This window comes from Pelobates fuscus, chromosome 11 (assembly GCF_036172605.1).
Source record: "Pelobates fuscus isolate aPelFus1 chromosome 11, aPelFus1.pri, whole genome shotgun sequence".
Lineage (NCBI taxonomy): Eukaryota > Metazoa > Chordata > Amphibia > Anura > Pelobatidae > Pelobates > Pelobates fuscus.
In genome coordinates this window covers 82,132,121-82,154,435 of record NC_086327.1, presented here as the reverse complement: position 1 = coordinate 82,154,435, position 22,315 = coordinate 82,132,121, and the positions used below count along the sequence as shown (strand labels likewise).

The following is a 22,315-nucleotide window of genomic DNA, read 5'->3' as shown; positions in this document are numbered from 1 at the left end:
GAAATCCGTCTTCTAAATTTAATTTTAGTTGCTTAAATTGTTATTACTAAGTCACCTGACATTTCTCAGTATAGCCCCACCCCTGGACACAACCAGTCACACCACTAAGACTAAAGTCTCCCTCTGTCCATTTGAAATGTTGGGAGGATGATGATGTCATGTACTTAACAGCATCTCAACAAGGAATGCTATTCGTTTCACATCCATCAAAGGACTCCTTTTCTCAACTTATTGTTTAGTAATCAACCTTTTAAACTTTTTTTGTCTTTTGTTAAATGCTTTCCAATTGTGGATATAACTTCATTTATAAACTACTTATTCATTTAGATTCTGCACAAAATGCTTTTTATTCAGATTTTTTTCAATTTTCACTGTCCATATACACACAGTGCATTTCATATTGCACTCACTGTAGCTGTATCACTTACTGGGGGTTTGTTACAAACTGTTGCATTACTAGAACAAGTTCAGCCAGTTCTGTCTGGCATAATTTTAGCATTCATTGGATAAATGTATACCATGTCTGAGCTGCAATTTGTATCCTGCGTTCGTCAGGTGTTTGAAAAGTACATGAAATGTATGTTTGAAGCTTTACTTTCTAATAATGTTCTGATAATGTTGCAATTTCTAAGCATGCTGAATATCGTATAATTTCTTAGATATGTAATGTATCTCCATAGGTGGTGCAGAAAGTGAAGTCAAGCGGCCAGCGATTGTCACTTGCAGTTCTAGATGAAGTGTCATATGCAAATCTGTGCTCCAGTAATAGGACACCGGCCTCAGTTCTTCCTAATTCCCTCCCTGACAGTTGTTTACGACCACGTCTTTGCCTTATTCGTAACGAGGGTCGAGGTTTTGGGTTTACTGCCAGTGCTACAGGTGGTAAGTGATCCTTTCCGAACACCTTCCCCCATTCTCCTGTTGCTTTTTACAATTACTTTCCCAATTTAACCCAGCATTTGATTACCACAAATACTGTCATCTCAGACATTATCAACAACATTGCGCTAGACTAGTGTTCTCTAATGTTATCAGTGCAAATGTGTGTAGAATTTTTTTTCCCCATGATTTAAATCTGTCTGCTAGCTGACCATCATGGATAATCCAGTTCTCAAACAACTTTACTGCCAAGATCTCTGCCATCACTGCTCTGCAATGTAACTTACATGTTCTCCAGACAGATGGACGAAAAATGTTGTCCTCAAAATAAAGAAAAAAACATTTTTTTAATTTTTTTTTTATAAATTTCTGTGTGGTTGAGTCAAAAGACAAAAAAATGTGTCATGTGGATTTATTTAAGTTTTAAAATAAACACAGGGTGCATCCAGGGCCGGATTAAGAGCACACTGGGCCTGGTGCTGACAATTATGATGGGCCTAATTACGGAATTTTATCAACCAAAAACACTAAATCAGTAATACCTCCCAAGCGTCATGTATCTGATGGAGATGGTGCTGGAGGGAAACTCATAGGATGCAGCTATAAGAAAACACATACTCTATGCTAATCTCTCTCTAATTTATGCTTTCATCTTTCAAGTAAATCCATAACCCCTAACAGCAGTGTCCAGTGAAGCAGGAAGTCAATGGGCATGGTAAAAGGGTGGGCCACTGGTGCGAATCACGTGACCAGACCTGCCAAAAGGGGAGAACATGCCCAAAAAGGGGGCATGTCTGTCCAAAGAATTTGAAGGACAGCCTGGCATGAATGCATGTCAGGCTGCTGCCCGCCAATCCTGCAGGCTGTCCAAGTAAGGGCATACTATGCAGGCAGCACCCTGAGCTTGACATAAATGTGTCTAATGATGCGCTCACTCCATGCTTTCTAAGGACTGTCCCCTAGCACTCGCTGGTCCACTTCTCTCCTTACCTTCTTACTAGCAGGCAGAAGTTCCTGGTATATAGTCTGGGACAGAGAAAATGTGTATGTAGTAAGTGTAAAAGAAAGGGGACATGCCACAGTGTTAGAGAGACCAACGTCTGCATTACCTAAACTAATTTTATTGTCAGCCAGTCCACACAAGTTTTGTTCCCATACATCCCTCTTAAGCTTCCAAACTTAAAAGGACACTATAGTCACCAGAACAACTACAGCTTATTGTATTTGTTCTGGTAAGTAGAATCATTCCATTCAGGCCTTTTGCAATAAACACTGTCTTTTCAGAGAAAATAACTCCACTGGCCACTCCTTAGATGGCTGCTAGAGGTGCTTCCTGTGGCAGTACTGCCTAGTGTGCAGCACTGCCATTCAGTGTCTCCACCCTCTGCATGCAGACACTGAACTTTCCTCATAGAGATGCATTGATTCAATGTATCTTTATGAGGAGATGCTGATTAACCAGGGCTATGTTGCGCTTGTGCTGGCTCTGCCCCTGATCTGCCAAGTTGACAGTATCAGCCAATCCTATGGGGAAGTATTGTAATTTGCTCAGACCACCACTTCTGATGATGTCAGCAGACAGTCAGTTCAGATGCAGACCCAGCAGTATATTTTACTATACTTAGGGAGCCAAGAAGGGACCAGGGTGGTGGTTTTAACATAATAGGGTCAGAAATACATGATTGTGTTCCTGACCCTATAGTGCTCATTTAAGCAAGAGTATGTGAAGAGTAGTTAGGGTTGCCACCTTTCTTGAAAAAATATACCAGCCTTAATCATTTGTATAATCACAAGGAGTGACATCAGAGAAAATTGTGTAAAATCACCAACAAACTACTCACAGTTTGATTCTGCTGTATAGATGGATTGCTCCCAGTGTCTCAGTCTCGCAAGTCACCCAGTGTATCACAGTGTCAGTGTCCCCATGTCACCCAGTCTCCCAGTGTCCCCATGTCTCAGTGTGTCCCCATGTCACTAGGATACTGGGGACACAGTGAGACATGGGGACACTGAGAGGCGCAGGGACACTGAGTGACATGGGGACACAGAGACCCAGGGACACAGAGACCCAGGGACACAGAGACCCAGGGACACAGAGACATGGGGACACAGACACTGGGAGACTAGGGGACACTGGGAGACTAGGGGACACTGACTGGGAGACAAACACTTGGGGATACTGGGAGACATGGGGGCAGTATTGGACATAGACATGGGGACACTGGGACATATAGGGACACTGGGAGACATGGGGACACTAGGCACACTGAGACACTAGGAACACAGACACTGGGAGACATGGGGAAACCGAAACATTTGGGGACACTAAGACACTAGGGACAGAGACATGGGAACACAGACACTGGGAGACTAGGGGACACTGGGAGACTAGGGGACACTGGCTGGGAGACAGACACTTGGGGACACTGGGAGACATGAGGACAGTTGTGGACATAGACATGGGGACACTGGGACATATAGGGACACTGAGACACATGGGGACACTAGGCACACAGAGACATGGGGACACCAAGACACTAGCGACACTGGATGGGGGACATGGGGACACTGGGAGAAATGGGGACATAGTGTCTCCGTGTCCCAATGTCTCAGTGTCTCCCAATGTCCCTATGTCTCACAGCGTCCCCATGTGTCTCAGCATCCCCATGTGTCCCAGTGTCCCCTAGTGTCTCAGTGCCCACCTGTTTTCAAGTGTCTCAGTGTTTCCAGGTCTCCCAGTGTCTCAGTGTCCCCATGTGTCTGTGTCCCCATATGTCCCCTAGTGTCTCAGTGTCCACATGTGTCCTCTAGTGTCTGTTTCCCCATATGTCCCCTAGTGTCTCAGTGTCCCCAAGTGTCCCTCCTGCCTTTCCCCCCCCATCCCTCACTTACCTGAGCTGTAGAGCTGCTGTCTGGACTCTGTGCTGTGTTGCTGCTCCCCCACGGATCAGTGAGTAGTAGAGAGAGGCAGGGATATGCTGTAATTTCCTATCCCTGCCTCTCTAGACACACAGTGACCCCTACTGGCCGGTGCTGGTATTGCAGAGTAATCTCCATTTATTCGGAGAAAAATACCTGCATTTGTATTGCCGATATTACTGCAATACTGGCATGGCCAGGCAGCCTCAAATACTGGCTGTGCCAGTAAAATACCAGTCAGGTGGCAAACCTAAGAGTAGTGTGTGTAAAAAAAAAAAAAAATTTTTTTTTTTTTTTTTTTTTTAAATGGGCCTATTCCATGGGCCTGGGCCTGGAGCTGCAGCTCCATCAGCCCCTATGTTAATCCGGCCCTGGGTGCATCCATGGGCTTATTTCCAACCCTGTACGTAAATAGCAGCCACAAGCTGTTGATCTTCACAGCCGGTCGCTGTAAGTAGTCAGTAATTACCAATAGCTTTCCAACCCTGATGTAAAGATTTCTGATTTACTAATCCTAGTATCTGCCCTTAAAGTACAGGCCATGTCTTAATGTGAGTCACTTATTTGCTACCACTACAAAGTTTAAAAAAAAAAAAATTGAAAAAGTGTCCTGTACATGGTCACAATTACTGGAATGTATATAAGGCACATCCCAGACGTGCGCAATTCACCTATGATCCTAGCCGGATAGTGATACAGGATAGTGTTGTTGGTGAGATGATGGGTTTTTGGTGGTTGTTTAGTGGTAGAGGCAGGTAGGTCAATGTTGGCACATACAGTTACATAAACTAGTTAGGGCACACTCAGAACACACATGAGACACCTCAAAAGGTTCAACCACATTTTTTGCATATCACACTCATACATTTATTTGTCTACAATTACATGTGTCGCCTCTATCCTTATCTCAGTAATCCTACCCTTTAACACATATCCCATTCCCTCCGCAACCCAAGGCTTCTGAGCCTTCCAATGTGAGGGGCAGACAGAGTGGAGAAATACATTGGAGAGGAGGAGGCGGCTCTGGCAGGACCTCTGTGCCAGCATGCACACCCAGATATAGCAAGATATCTGGTGTGCAGTACGTGCCATCGGCAAGAGCTGCAACCCACAAAACATTAAAGTGACACTGTAGGCACTATCACCATTTCATCCAATTGAATTGGTTATAGTGTCTGGTGTCTCCAGGTGCTTACCCTTCATTCAGTTTTAAACCAGTTAAATGCTAAATAAGGGTCCATTGCCAACCTGTGGGGATATTTATGGGATGATAATAGTAAACAGTCGAGAATTGCCCACTACTTCAATTCTCTAGATCCCAAAGATCGTTATCATGTAAGTGAAATGTATTCCATATAAATAAAATCACAATTTGTTATAAAAATAGATACAATTTATTGTGACGATTTAAATAATAATATGTAACATGCGTGATAATAATCAATGAATATTTAGTATAACATAGTATGCAATACAATGGCAATTGCAATACACATTCCAATGGTTAACACAGTAAAAATCTACAGCACCAATTGATTTATGAGGGTACTTCACACAGAGACAAAGAAAGTTTCCTTTCACACAGCGCAGCGAAAGGCCATAAAACTTTGGCTAACAGTTAGATCAACTGAGTAACCCTCCTAGGCATATAATACCTCTTCTCATGTAATTTTAATTAAAATAACGTCTAAACCAGCTCATTAATCATTTCCTGGAACCATCCAATAAAAGTAATCTACTAGATTCTATAAACCGAAATTTAATTTGCCTAAAAAGATATCTTATCTTATTTTAGAGCAAATCAATACACCTGGATAAATACAACGGTATGCTAACATGTGATAAATCACATTAATATATAATTATTCTTAATTCCACCTGCAGAATGAAATGTTTATAACTATATATTCTTTAGTTAACTAAGATTTCTAAATATCGAAATCTGACCGTGATTTATCCAGTCATATATCATGCTATTAGATTTTTAATTAATTTGGATTAATTAAATAAAACCAATATAATTACCAGTTAAGTAGTAGTTCCAGGATTGGTTGTATGTGTGTATGATTGATTGCATGGAAGTATGTAAGTATTGCTTGAGTGTTCGCCTCAGAGTGAATGTCTGTCATAGCCCTCTCTGCATGTCCGAATCTGGAAGCCCAACTTTCTCTTTCAATTCCGACTGACTCTTCTCTCACTCCTTGCTTCGCTCTGACTCACTTGCTTTTTCACTTAGCCTGCGATCCTCACTTTTAAAGGGCCAGGCTTTCTGTACGTCATTAGGTGATAAGGCCAATAGGAAATTGAAGGTGTGTTTCACCCTGCAGATTGCAATTTAGGTATTTGGTCCATAGAGGGCAGTCTCGTCTCACTAAACTTTCCTATCCAGGAAACCGTTAACTTTTCCTGATGACGATTTTGACGTAATTTGGCTTATCTATAATGACCACCACAATTTAAGTTTACTTGTCAGTTCAAAGCATTTGCCTCAGTCTTTGTGTCGGCAATTTCTGTCATAATTTCTAAAATGACAGTTAGAAACTAAAATTGACCTCTAACTTACAATGGGATCTTGTAACATTTAGAAAGTAAAATTAAATTTCGGTAGTTATTGAAATGAAGCCATGGCTTGAGAGGGCGTCATGACGTGCTGACGGCGGACGTGACGGAAGAGGAGGGGCGGAGGACTCTGTGGAGCATGGCGAGACACATCACGCTGCTATGAACGCCTAAACTTCCCACACGAGACACCAAAACTTTCCGAGCTGTGCCTTCCTCATAATATACAAGCAGGGGTACGCAGGTTTATTACTCGCGTATTACTGGTGCATTATCGGCTTCCGAATTACACGCTGACGATATCGCCTGGATACCCATTGATGCCTATGTAAATTTTCTGGTCAACACTAAGTTATAACTACTAGCACATTCCAACCCTGCATGAAATAGGAAGACGGAACCTCAGATAAGTTTACTACTTCATAATTCTTCCAGATATAATTTATACTATTAATTATAAATTCATATATTGAATTACTATTTTTTCTCTAATAACATATGGAAAATTGAAAAGGTTATATACTCATACTAAATGAAGACAGCTAATTGACAGCTAATTGATGTACAATTATATTTGATAATTGCATTATCTTTATTGCCTAACTGGGAAACTTTAGACTTAAAACACCTGCTATCCCGGTCAACTAAGCAGCGACTTCATTAAGGTCTCAAGAAAAGCCTAAGTCAACAGATTAAAAAGGCTATATATTTACACTCAATGAAGGCAACCAATTGATGTATATTAACTGCACCATTATTATTGCCTAAATGGAAAATTAGAGACTTAAAATACCTGCCATCCCACTAAAAACTGACAACAAGGGCCGGTCAACTAAGCAGTGATTTCATTTAAGGCCTCAAGAAACGCCTACGCTATCAAAGTAAAAAGGCTATATATTTACACTAAATGAAGACTACTAATTGATGCATATATATATTTTATAACTGCACTATCTCTATTGCCTAAGTGGAAACCTCGAGACTTATAATACCTGCTATCTCAATGAAACTGATAACAAGGGCCGGTTAACTAAGTAGTGACTTCAGTAAGGCCTTAAGAAAAGTCTAAGACAACAAATTAAGAAGGCTATATGCGCATATTGAATGAAGACAGCTAGTTGATGCATAGTTACATCTTATAACTGCATTGTCCTTATTGGCTAAGTGGAAAACTTGATACTTAAAATCTCTGCTATCTTATTGAGGCTGACAACAAGGGCCGGTCAATTAAGCAGTGACTTCTCGATGGCCTCAAGAAAAACCTAAGACAACAAAATTAAAAAGGCTATATATTCAAAGGCTATATATTCACTAATTGCTAATTGATGCATATCTATATTTTATATTGGTACTATTTTTATTGCCCAAATGGAAAATTAGAGACTTAAAACACCTGTCATCCCACTAATACTGACAACAAGGGCCGGTCAACTAAGCAGTGATTGCATTTAAGGTATCACGAAAAGCCCACGTCAACAAAGTAAAAAGGCTATATATTCACACTAAATGAAGATTCCCACTTGCGGCATAATTATATTTTCTAACTGCACTATCTTCATTGCCTAAGTGGAAAACTCGAGACTATAAATATTACCTATTTGATTAAAACTGACACAAGGGCCGGTAAACTAAGTAGTGACTTCATTATGGCCTCAAGAAAAACCCAAGACAACAAAACTGCCGGAAAGAAGGATAAAAAAGACTTACATCAAGACAGATCAATGTACAGGGCCGGACTGGCCCACCGGGATACCGGGAAATTTCCCGGTGGGCCGTCGGCACCTGGGGCCGGGGAGACATGTGGATGTCCTGCGGCCGCATGGAGAGCTTGGATGGCGGCCGCAGGGGAAGCTCTCCTTGCGGCCGCAGGGGAAGCTCTTCTTGCGGCCGCTGGGGGAGCAGGCTGTTCTGTCTCTGCTCCCCCTCCCTCGCGCGCTAGAAAGAGACCGGCGCCGGAATATGACGTCATATTCCGGCCCCGGTCTCATTAAGCTGCGCGCGAGGGAGGGGGAGCAGAGACAGAACAGCCTGCTCCCCCAGCGGCCGCAAGAAGAGCTTCCCCTGCGGCCGCAAGAAGAGCTTCAGGAAGGCTGGCTGGGCTGGAAGGTGAGCACAGGAGGGGGAGGGGGAGGGGGAGGGGGTAACAAAGGTCACAGGAAGGGGAGGGTGGGGGGTAACAAAGGGCACTGGAGGGGTGGGTGGGGGGTAACAAAGGGCACAGGAGGGGAGGGGGGGTAACAAAGGGCACAGGAGGGGGGGGGTAACAAAGGGCACAGGAGGGGAGGGGGGTAACAAAGGGCACAGGAGGGGAGGGGGTAACAAAGGGCACAGGAGGGGAGGTGGGTAACAAAGGGCACAGGAGGGGGGGGGTAACAAAGGGCACAGGAGGGGGGGTAACAAAGGGCACAGGAGGGGGGGGGTAACAAAGGGCACAGGAGGGGAGGGGGGGGTAACAAAGGGCACAGGAGGGGAGGGGGGGTAACAAAGGGCACAGGAGGGGAGGGGGGGTAACAAAGGGCACAGGAGGGGGAGAGGGGGCAAAAGATGCGCACAAAATGGGCTGAAGAGGGTACAAGTCGGAAGGAGGGCTAAAGAGGGCACGGGATGGGGCTAAAGAGGGCACAGGAAGGGAGGTAGCTAAAGAGGGCACGGGAGGGGGCTAAAGAGGGCACAGGAAGGGAGGGTGCTACATAAGGGCACAGGAGGGGAAGGGGCTAAAAAGCACACAGGAGGACAGGGTGCAAAAGAGGGCACATAAGGGGAGGGGCACCTATCAGTCTGCCCACCCACCCACACAGGTAGCAACAAGTATGTATGTCAGTGGGAGTGTCTCTGTCTGTGTCATGGTGTGTGTATGTCTGTCATGGTGTGTGTGTGTCAGTCGTAGTGTCTGTGTGTGTTTGTAAAAATAGTGTTTTACTCACTTTTTTTTTTTCCAATGTCATGCTGGTCTCTGCCTCTATGACTGAGATCATCAAGCTTGATGATCTCAGCCAATCCGCACTGACACAGGAAGCGCCTCTAGTGACCGTCTGAGTGTCTGTCACTAGAGGTGTCACTAGGAAGCAATGTAAACACTGCCTTTTCTCTGAAAAGTCAGTGTTTACATTCAAAAGCCTGCAGGGACAGGCTATAGACACCAGAACCACTACATTAAGCTGTGTGTGTGTGCGCCTGCTAGTGAGTTTGCTTGCTTGCATGTGTGTGTGTGTCTGCTAGTGAGTGAGCTTGTGTTTTTATGTCAATGAGCTTATGTATATTAGTGAAATTGTTTGTCTATGAGGCTGTGTATCAATGAGCTTGTGTGTGTCAGTGAGATTGTCTGTGTCTGCATGTGAGTATGCTTACTGTATAATTAAATGTTTTACTCTGAAAGGACCAATATATTATAATATATATAATTACTCAATCATCTGGGGTGGCAAGACATAGCCTTACATATTACATGCGACAATATATGGCGCAATGACTTATGGGGCTGGCATAGATTTTTTTTCCCAGGGCTGCTTTGTATCCCCAGTCCGGCCCTGTCAATGTCTACATATTTTTCCCCACAACAGCAGAAAGATAAGGATCTGATCACAGCTTCTCAATTACAAGATCGCCTAAGCGCTAACCTGTCAGAAATCAAGAACATATTAAAAATAAGTATAGCTGAAATTAAATTCGAAATTAAACAGGAAATCCACGTACTTATGGCAAGATTCCAAAATTTTGAAGATCAAATAGCCAAAATCGATTCTCATATTCATTCTCTCAGAGACGAAAATAAACGAATCAAAAAATTCAAGAACTTGAGCTGAAAATAAACGACATGGAAGATAGAAGTAGACGCAATAATCTGAGGTTCAGAAACTTTCCAGAAACAGGACCGCAGGAAAACTTAAAACAGATTTTATATCAATATTTTCAAGCCATGAACATACCCATCTGTGAATCTGACAATACTATACAACGATGTCATAGGATGTTCAAACCCCAAGCACTACAAGCAGACATACCTAGAGACATTATTGTTTCTTTCACCTCATCGGAATTTAAGGACAAAGTACTTCGGCTTGCAAGATCAAATCTCACAACTACCGGTCAATTTGGGAAGATCCAGGTTTATCAAGACCTATCATTCGCGACTAGAATGAGAAGAAAATCTTTCTACCCTTCTACACAAATTCTCAGAAAATTGGACATTAGATAGATATAAATGGCTATTCCCAGTAAAAATAGCCCTCACTTTTGAAGGCATTAGGGAGACATTTGATTCGAATATAAAACTTATACAATGGTTAAAACTAAAGAATCTGACAACAGAATAGGAATATAGAGTGTCTCGTTGGGGGGCTATGGCGTTCCTTTTTTTTTTTTTTTTTCGACAATTTTTCTTGTTAAAGACATCATAGAAATTATACACGTATAGACACTACACAAATTAGGATAAATCTTATTATTCTCTTTATTGCTGATCGATGTAGCGACACTTTTAACACTTTGCAACCCCACACTTATACTTAGGGTAATTTTTCTTCGGTTTATTAATAAGTGCAAGATTTACACACTATTTATACATTGACATCTTAAATTTTATATAGATATGGATAACACATGGAACACAAAAAATATATCCATTACTTAAGATAAACACTAAAATATCTTAAAAAAAAGGAAAACGGGAAGGAAGTAGAGAAAGAGCAAGGGGAAAGGATCACTACTACATCACAATTTTATCCCTATATTTAGGATAATCCCTCGCGGTCTATTATCACTGTATGATAATATATATTATGCACATACTCTTATCTTAAAGTTTTCTGATAACGCTGACAACACACAATTTATAAATCACAAATTTAATTCTCAGAGGATATATATTATATTATCCTTTAAAAATAACTAATTTATTTCCTATTTAAAAGGTTTTCATCTCTTTATAAATATCGAATGATTTTTTTTTTTTTTTTTTTTTTTTTCTTCTCTCAGAACCCTCCCCCTGGGGTAGAAATTTCTACCTAAGGTATGCAATATTTCCGGATGGGGTCAGACCTTTATCGGCCTGCCCTTTCCGAAAATTAGGAATGAATGGGTGTATGTATGTTAATCAGGCTGAGATGATAGATCACCTAAACACTGAAGTATACTATCTTTGACAGTATTGAGTTCTAATGTGCAGGGTTTAAACACGAATAATAAGAGGAATAGGCTATATCATTTTTTAATTCAAGATAAAATTCAAATAGCCTTTATACAAGAGTCTCATTGGCTTAAAAATTCTAGACAAAGCTGGGGAGGAGATTTATACTCAAAAATCATTCATGCGTCCTTGACAGAAAAAAAAGGGGTGTCGCAATTATTTTTAGGAATGACCTTAAATTGGAAGTTATTCACTGTGAACTGGACAAAGAGGCTAGATATATTATCCTTGTGTGCAATATCGATAACAAGTTATACACGCTGGTGAATTTGTACCTACCTAATGTAGATCCAATGACTACTTTTTCCCATCTAATGATCAAGGTAGAAAAAAATTCTAAGGGCACATTGGTTATTGCTGGAGATTTTAATTGTGTATTAAATCCTACTTTGGATAAACAATCCCATGTGCTGATTAATACAGACAAAAAAATACATAAACAAGCAAAAAGATTTAGTAATATATGTAAATTATATAATCTCTGTGACCCATGGCGTATTTACAATCCGTATGAGAGAGATTATACTCATTATTCAAATGTACATGGATCATTTTCAAGGATAGACCTATGTTTAACCAATCCAAATTCTTTAAAAACTATCCATACAGTTAGGATTAAGCAAAATCCTTGGGCAGATCATAGCTTCATTATTATGGAAATAGGCACTGCTCCCCATCCGGGAATCTCCACGTGGAGACTCAATAATTTACTAATTGAAAACGAGAAGAATAGAAAGGACCTAGAGTCTCTAATAACCCATTTTTTTTAGGAGAATTGCCCCCAGGATACCTCTTGTTCGACTAATTGGTGTACACAAAAAGCAGTAACAAGAGGTTACCTGATTAAAATGGGACATATCTTTAAAAATGGTAAGAATAATAGACATATTGGATATCGCTAATAGATCCAATATTCCCCTCCTGACCCTGTCTCTAGACGCTGAGAAAGCGTTCGACAGGGTCGGGTGGGGATACCTTAGGGAGACACTGACTGCGTTTGGTTTCCAGGGCAGAATTTGTAATGCAATTATGGCACTGTATTCCAACCCCTCAGCTAGGACAGTGGTGTCATGCCTTAACTATGGTATCCTCTTACTTCCTGGTTCCACGGAGCCTAGCCACACCCCTTTATGACACGGTCTGCCTATTTAATCTGACTGCACCAGCTGATCAGGGCTGGATTATTGAACTACGTTCCTTACTCACAACCCGGCTACAACTTCATGGTGAAAGCCTCTGCTACCAGACCGGACTGAAAGACTCTGCAAAGTTCCCTTCACCTCTCCTCATCCACGACTAAGGATTAAACACTCTTCATACGCCTCTGAGGAGATCTCGGGAACCAGTGTTCTATGTGCCAGAAGCTAAGTAAAACCAATGTGATAAGAGTTGCATTTAAAAGCTGTTATTACCTGTCTCCAAAAGTCCTTCGGAAAAAACAATCCCGTTACAGCTAACTTCAATTCATACTTCATATCAGTTATCTGCATCTGTCTTGCTTCAGTTAAAGTATGGAACAGCTATTATAATTACTTATCACCTAAACCGTTAACTCTACTAAGAGACTCTTTATTGATTCAGTGTCTGCAATTTACTACCGTTTACTCCTTAAAGCTACAGTGCCTGTAACTGTGGACTTCAGTTATCATTTACTACTTAAAGCTTCACTACCTGTAAATTGGAATTAAAGTCTTTTCCTTTTACTTTCGTTAATAAAAATTCAACTATACGAAATCTGCAGTTGTGTTCCTTCATAACAAATGTTTAAACGTGACAGAATAATCCAGCCATTGTAATGGATCCAGCAGATTTCGATTCTACTAGAACTACGCTGAATCAAAGAGTTGATACACTAACCCAAGGTGTGCAAGACCTGCAAGTCACTAACGAGAGACTTCTCACTTATGTCAGAGAATTACAAACTCGTACTCCTCATACTACTCTGCTCTCGGCTAGCGATCCTGCTGTATGTAACCCTGAAAAATTCTATGGTGATCGTTCCAAATATAAGGAGTTTTTTTATTCCTGCAAACTATTGATTGCTTTAAAACCTAGAGCTTATCCCACAGAAAGATCTAAGGTTTTTTCAGTTATTTCCTTTCTAAGAGGTGAACCTATGTTCTGGGCCCATACCTTTTTGGACAATGATGACCCCATCTTAGGCTCACTGGATGAATTTTTTGAAGCCATGTCTCTTCTCTATGAAGATCCTAATAAACAAGCTACAGCTGATTTAACAATCAGAACACTACAGCAAAGAAATAGACCCGTTGAAGATTATATTGCTGAATTCAAAAGATGGGCTGTTGAAACGCAATGGAATGACATCACATTGCGCAACCAGTTTCGAATTGGTTTATCTGAAGCTGTAAAAGATGAACTCTCTAGAACAGAATTCCCTACTACTTTGAACGCTCTAATTCACTTATCAATCAGCATTGACAGAAGATTAAGAGAAAGAAAGGCAGAAAAAGCCCTTTTTCATTCTAAAGACCGAAAATCTTTTACTCCCTCAAAAGCTCCAGAAAAAACTTCTTTACCAAGTGAACCCATGGAATTAGGGGTAATAAGAAGTCCTCTCACTCCTGCAGAAAAGAACCGAAGACGTCAATTAAACCTATGTATGTATTGTGCCTCTCAAGATCATCTGGTCTCTGATTGTCCCTTACTAAAACGGACAAAGGCCGGTCGACAATCCTATACCTCTGCGATCTTCAGTGCAACCCCCTCAACATCGACCACTCCGTTCACACCTGTATCCCTTGTAATACAGTGGGATAAGGTGAGAATTGTGACTGAAGCTCTCATCGATTCTGGTGCACATGGAGTATTCATCGATTCAACCTTTGTAACAAAGAATAAAATTCCTTGTGTTCAAAAAGCCATTTCTGTTCCTGTTAAAGTGATTGACGGCTCCTTTATCTCCTCGGGACCGATTCTTCATGAAACCATCCCTCTAAAGGTAACCACCAATCATATTCATACTGAATTTCTAGTATTTGATGTTATTCCATCACCTCTCTATCCCGTTATAATAGGGATCAATTGGTTAAGGAACCACAACCCTCAAATTTCATGGTCTCCTTTCTCTATCACCTTTAACTCACATTATTGTAAAGAAACATGTTTACAGCAAATTCCTATTTTTCAAATCTCCAAAGAACCAACCATACCTTCTTGTTATTCAGACTTCTCAGATGTCTTCAGTAAAAAAGAAGCTGAAACGCTCCCGCCTCATCGTTCCTACGATTGTCCTATAGACCTCATACCTGGTGCCCCAGTACCTTTTGGGCACATCTACCCTCTCTCTGAGGCTGAATTACAAATTCTCAAAGAATATCTAGATGAAAACCTACGGAAAGGGTTCATTAGACCCTCTAGTTCACCTGCTGCCTCAAGTATGTTTTTCGTAAGAAACAAAGACCAGACTATACGTCCTATCATTGATTACAGAGCCTTAAACAAAATAACAGTTAAAAATCGTTATCCTCTTCCCCTCATAAATGAACTGGTTGAACGATTGAAAACTGCTACCATCTACACTAAGCTTGACCTTCGCGGGGCATATAATCTCATCAGGATAAAGGCTAATGATGAATGGAAAACTGCTTTCCGAACAAGATATGGCCTCTTCGAATATCTGGTGATGCCTTTTGGCCTCTGCAACGCCCCTGCAACTTTTCAACATTTCATAAATGATATCTTTAGAGACCTATTGGACGTCTGTGTCATCATTTATTTAGATGATATTCTCATATACTCCAACACTCCTGAGGAACATAGAAAACATGTCAGATGGGTATTATCAAGACTCAGAACTCACAAATTATTCGCTAAACCCGAAAAATGTGTTTTTCACGTCAAAGAAATAACCTTCTTAGGTTATGTCATCTCCCCTCATTCAATAGGTATGGATAATTCAAAAGTCGATTGTATCATCAACTGGCCTGTTCCCTCTACAGTAAAAGAATTACAGCGATTTCTAGGGTTCGCCAACTTCTACAGAAAATTTATTAAAAACTACTCTGAAATAGCTCACCCACTCAATCAACTTATCAGTAAAAAACATCCCTTCAATTGGAACGAGAAGGCTCAAACTGCCTTCACTGAATTAAAGAGAAAATTTACAACAGCTCCTATTCTTCAACTTCCAAATCCTTCATATCTTTATGTCCTTGAAACGGATGCTTCGGAAATTGCAATTGGAGCTGTCCTTTCTCAACACAAAACTCCTCAAGAACCTCTTCATCCTGTTGCCTTCTTCTCACGATCATTATCTCCTGCCGAAAAGAATTATCCTACAGGAGAAAAAGAATTATTAAGTATCAAAGTGGCTTTAGAAACCTGGAGACACCTTCTTGAAGGTGCTCAGAACTCTTTAATCATATATACTGACCATAAAAATCTCGAATATCTTCACTCCAATAAAACACTGTCTGCTCGACAAGTGAGATGGAATCTCTTTTTTTCCCGGTTCAACTTCCAAATCGTCTTTAGACCTGGGTCTAGAAACAAAAAGGCTGATGCCCTTTCCAGGATCCATAAAGACACTCAAATTGAACCTCCTTCGCCTAAAGTCATTGGAATCTTATCTTCTCTTATTGATGACATTAAAGATCTCAGTGAAGATGCTCTCGAACTTCCTAAATCAATTCAATTATCCAAGAAAAACGGTCTTTACTACTTCAAAGACCGGATTTACGTACCTCCCTCTTTCAGAATTAAAGTACTCGAATTTATTCATGATTCTCCTCTGGCAGGTCATCCAGGTATAAAAAAGACCCTTGAATTGTCTAAAAGATACTATTGGTGGCCTCGTCAAGACCAAACTATTGAATCTTATGTCAAATCTTGTTCTGTATGCCAAAGATCAAAACATGCCCATCATCAACCATTTGGTCAATTATTGAATTTACCAATTCCTGAACGACCTTGGCAATCCATTTCTATGGATTTTCTGGTAGAATTACCTCCTTCTCATCATCATACCACCATTTTAGTGGTGGTAGACCGCTTCACGAAAATGTCTCATTTCATTCCTTTAAAGAAGTTACCCACATCCTCTGAACTTTCGAAAATATTTCTTGATAACATAGTCAAACTTCACGGACTGCCAGACGAAATCATTTCAGACCGAGGAACTCAGTTTACCTCCAAATTTTGGAATGCATTATGTGCCACTCTTCATATCCAACGTAAACTATCATCTGCATATCATCCTCAAACAGATGGACAAACTGAAAGAGTCAACCAATGCTTAGAACAATATCTACGATGTTATTGCTCTCACTTACAAGACGATTGGATAACTTGGTTACCTATGGCAGAATTTGCATACAACAACTCTTTTCATACCAGCAGTAAAATGACTCCATTTTTATCCAATTATGGATTTCATCCTTCTTCATTTCCTGCTCAGACAGTTTCTTCATCTAATCTCTCCGATTCGAATCAAATCTCTCATATGTCCTCTTTATTCAAGAAATTGCATGAGAATCTAGAATTGGCCTCCTCCAATCAAAAGAAGTTTTTTGATACAAAAAGACAACCTTCACCTTCTTATAAAATTGGTGATCTTGTCTGGCTTTCCTCAAAGAACATCTCTACAAATCGTCCATCAAAGAAGTTAAGTTCTCTTTTCCTTGGTCCTTTTCCAATAATATCGGTTATCAACCGTAATGTTGTTAAATTGAAACTTCCACCAACTTTAAAGCTACATCCTGTTTTTCATGTGTCCTTGTTGAAGCCTCATCATCCTGACCCTTTCCAAAGAAATGTCACTACTTCTCCTGATCCCATATTGGTCCAGGGTGAAGAAGAATACGAAATTCAAAGTATACTGGATTCAAGGATCCATCGTGGCTCCTTACAATACCTCATCAGATGGAAAGGATATGGAATTGATGAAGATACATGGGAAAACTCCTCTGTCGTTCATGCTGACAAATTGGTTTCCAATTTTCACAAGCGTTACCCTTCTAAACCAAGTCAATAGCACCCAGAGGTTGCTCATTAAAGAGGGGGTACTGTCATGCCTTAACTATGGTATCCTCTTACTTCCTGGTTCCACGGAGCCTAGCCACACCCCTTTATGACACGGTCTGCCTATTTAATCTGACTGCACCAGCTGATCAGGGCTGGATTATTGAACTACGTTCCTTACTCACAACCCGGCTACAACTTCATGGTGAAAGCCTCTGCTACCAGACCGGACTGAAAGACTCTGCAAAGTTCCCTTCACCTCTCCTCATCCACGACTAAGGATTAAACACTCTTCATACGCCTCTGAGGAGATCTCGGGAACCAGTGTTCTATGTGCCAGAAGCTAAGTAAAACCAATGTGATAAGAGTTGCATTTAAAAGCTGTTATTACCTGTCTCCAAAAGTCCTTCGGAAAAAACAATCCCGTTACAGCTAACTTCAATTCATACTTCATATCAGTTATCTGCATCTGTCTTGCTTCAGTTAAAGTATGGAACAGCTATTATAATTACTTATCACCTAAACCGTTAACTCTACTAAGAGACTCTTTATTGATTCAGTGTCTGCAATTTACTACCGTTTACTCCTTAAAGCTACAGTGCCTGTAACTGTGGACTTCAGTTATCATTTACTACTTAAAGCTTCACTACCTGTAAATTGGAATTAAAGTCTTTTCCTTTTACTTTCGTTAATAAAAATTCAACTATACGAAATCTGCAGTTGTGTTCCTTCATAACAAATGTTTAAACGTGACAAGTGGGCCCCAACATTGTAGCTGGATGGTTCCCACTTCGAAATGGTACCAGACAGGGATGCCCATTATCCCCACTTTTATATATCTTAACTCTGGAACTTTTGGCTATCGCTATAAGGAATAATTATAATATTAAAGGATTCCCTATTGCGCACACCGAATTAAAAATATCGTTATATGCGGATGACGCATTGATATCATTGACCTCACCAGAATCATCTTTGCCTTTTCTTATGCAAGAAATAGAATCTTACAGTTTGATTTCCAATTTCAAGCTTAATATCTCGAAATCCACTGCCCTGTATACCAATCTATCACAGAATGTGGTTAAGAGACTATCGGATCTATATAACTTCATCTGGTCTAATAAGGAAATAGAATATCTTGGGATTACTATATCAGCAGATATTGAGGATATAATGGAGATCAATATTCTTAGAATGATTAAAGAAATGAATTATAAATTACAAAAGTGGAAAAATTTGGAGACTACTTGGATCGGCAGAATTAACACTATAAATTCATATATATTGCCAAAGTGGTCCTACTTATTTTCCATGGTACCTATGAAAATTCCAAGGTCTTGGTTAAATATGATTCAATCATATTTTTCCAAGTTCATATGGAAAAACAAAAAAACGAGAATTAGTTCTAAAATCTTGTCTAAGAGATTAACGAACGGGGGCTTGAATTTTCCTAATATTATTACTACTTATTACGCAAATATGATAAGACATATATTCTGTCTTCAAGACCCACAATTTTTAGAAGAACCCTGGCATATTTTGGAGTCACAGGTTGTGATGCCCAATAAATTGGAACTCTTGATATGGAAGGAACTACTGGGTAAATCCCAATTTTTTACGCAGATTGAATCATTTATACTCAGCCAATCGTTAAACACCTGGCAAGAAATCAAAAAATTGTTGGGTTATGTAAACAAGATACCAAAGACTTGTTCTATAGCGGTAATTGAGCAGAATGTAACTGACTTATCCTTGAATATTTGGTTTGAACACGGTATAGATACTGTTTCTGATATTATGATTGACAATAGATTGATATCATTTCAACACATCGTAGATTCCTATAAATTACCATCTAGAGAAATCTAGAGAAATCTAGAGAAATCTAGAGAAACCATCTAGAGAAATCTTTAAAAATCATAGATTACTGGGAAAAAGAATTAGACATATCAATATCAGAAAAACAATGGTGCTCATCTATTTCTCACTTAACAAAATATATACATGGTATAAATTTGGTAGAATGCCATTTTAAATTAATATATAAATGGTACTACACTCCATCTAGACTATCAAAGATGTACCCACATTTACAGAATATATGTTGGAGGTGTGGGTCGTTCGCTGGGACATATATACATACCTGGTGGGAATGCCGGATTGTAAAGATACTATGGTCATGGACCTACGATGTTTTGTATGAGTTGTCTCATAAAAGATTGGAACAAAATCCAGCTGTAGCGATTTTACATTATAACTGGAATTTGGACACACAAGAAAATAAATGCATAGCATCTCATTGTTTCGTAGCTGCCAACATTATAATTGCTAGAAATTGGAAAACATCTATTCCCTTTCAAAAAATACATCTTATTAATCAAATTAAATACCAACTCACGATGGAAAATAATCTTACTAATAATATATCGAGCTCAACTCTTAAAAAAGGTATCTACAAATTATGGTTAAACAAAGTGATATCAATCTATTAATGAAAATGGGCAGCCCCCTATCTCTTGTTAACTATAAACGTATTGTAATGAGCTAAAGGTGGTGAAAAAAGGGGCAATCCTTCTACATTTTTATAATCCAATGTCAATCTATGCATGAAAATGGGTAACCCCCCACTATTTGTTAATTATAACAGTATTGTAATGATCCAAAGGTGGTGAAAAAACGGGTAATTTTATTGCACTTATATACCCTAATGTCAAGAGGAAAGGGAACTTTGGGTCTGACCTACTATTATTGTTACGACACTCACCGCCTGGAGAGTGAAGCCGCCGTTTAGTCGATAATCCCCTTTCTCCAGAAATGCAATTCCAGTATAACCGATCATAAAACTCCCGAACGGAGCATACGAATGCGGTAACTCCCGATCAGCAATCCATCCGAAATCCTTCCACAGCTAGAAATAAACGAAAGCGCTGTCCCAATAGTCAATCCCTCCACAAACGAGACAAAGCTCCGTTTTGAAGGTCAAGCAGAATGTGTTTAATGGGGGCTACCTGCCCAGTATTTATGCAGGTCTCCACCAGGTAGACACTCCCCTAGGGGACCTGGTGGAAGACTGAAAAATATATTAAACGGTAGCCAATCACAGTGGCTATAACACAAGCCCTTCCCATTTTACCCACAATACATCTCTTCCTATCCTGGAGATAATTAGAGAGAAACCTAATTAACTCCGAGGATAGGAACCATCGCCATCTTAAACTCAAACACAAAAAATGCAATAAAATACATAAAATCAGAAGTACCGAATATAAAGTGTTCGTGTCACGTATCCCCAGATAGCCTGGATCTGAGGGCATATTCCTACCGAATAGTGCTCAGGTCCGATGTACACAGTCCAATCGCCATGGAGTCAAAGTCTCTCATAAGTCCTTCGGTATACGAATGACTCCATGGGACGGCTATCTGGGTAAGTTCATACGGATGAAAGAAACTCCCGAACGGAACAGTGTTCGTATGCCTCCAAGGGAATAGAAGGGGAGACGGCCGTCTCCAGCGGTGTTCGGTAGATAAAGAGTCCGATTTTAGATCCATGGGTTTTGCACCGAACACCGCTGATTCGCCTCGTGTCCAAAATGGCCGCCGCCTCGTGTTCGGCATACGAACGACGACCACCCGTACGAAATGGAATGGAGAGGTGTTTGCGGTTAACCACAACGTTCTAATTTGTGGTCAAGGTGTTAATGAGCCGCACACTCCTCTCCTGGGTGGCCGATGTTCGGTAGTTCCAATCGGTACTTTAGGAAACGTACGAACAACAGCGTACGGACAGGAAATCCACGAATCCAATGAAAACAGACGACCCAGCAATACAGGTCTATGCAGCAGGGTTCGTCACAATTATCTACTATTTCTATGTATAGAAACATTGATATAGTCTCGGACGATCATTAGTTGTCCCTCACCAAGACGTTTTATTAGACAGGACTATAATACTTAATTTGTCTAAAGGAACAACCAGATATAGTTATTGATATCAATGCAAAACAATACAAGACTCAATGATGCTCATCCTAAACAATAAGGCCTCCCCGTTTACTAAATCCCGGCCCATACTGAAGGAACAATATGCACAATCACTATGTTCTTTTTTCCTCTTTACTCCTGACTGATGAATATTAGCTGGGAATGATCTATCTTTCAGTCTGAAAGTATGAATGAATGTGTGAAAGATGTATTTTTTTTTTTTAGTAAGTCAGTCAAAGTACGCTTTAGGATGTATTAGAAAAAAAAAAAAAAAAGAAAGTAAAATTAAATTATTTAATCTTCTCTGTCACTAATGTCTGGGTTTAGAATTATTTCTATTCCATTAACATCTAGACATAGCATTCTATCCCCTGTCTCATTGTATCACTTGGTTTGTTTATACAAAGCATTCCTTAGTTCAGGCTAGTGTTTAGTTACAAAAAGGATAGAAATTATGTGTCTTTGTTAGCTTGAAGATAGCAAAATGGAGTCTGCTCTGTTCTGAGTGACTCTGGCAATATACACTTTTAATTTCTATCATAGCTCAAAATGTCTACCGATATAAATATCCTGACAAACCACAGCCATGCCCCCACTGGATATATGGCTAAGGAAGGGCATATACACTTCCTTCTACCATAGCGATTCTTACCAGCAATGAGTGCTGTAATAGCTTGAAAGCAGTCAGCTGACACTGTCAGCCAATCACAGCCACCTTTTGCTACTCAGGCTAAGGGGATGGGCTGTGGGGACTCGTGTTTAGCATTAAAACATTACAAATGTTTTAATGCTGAATCAAAGAGTGGTACA

At 40.2% G+C, this 22,315-nt stretch overlaps 1 protein-coding gene across 4 annotated transcripts in view; it reads left to right on the top strand.

Moving 5' to 3' along the window:
• Window positions 1–22,315, top strand: part of NHERF4 (NHERF family PDZ scaffold protein 4) — a 116,392-nt gene that overhangs the window by 68,764 nt on the left and 25,313 nt on the right. For all 4 annotated transcript variants that reach the window (XM_063435869.1, XM_063435866.1, XM_063435867.1 and 1 more), the window contains one exon: window positions 681–882. In XM_063435869.1, coding sequence (XP_063291939.1) covers window positions 681–882 — 202 coding nt within the window. The remainder of the gene's footprint in view (window positions 1–680; window positions 883–22,315) is intronic.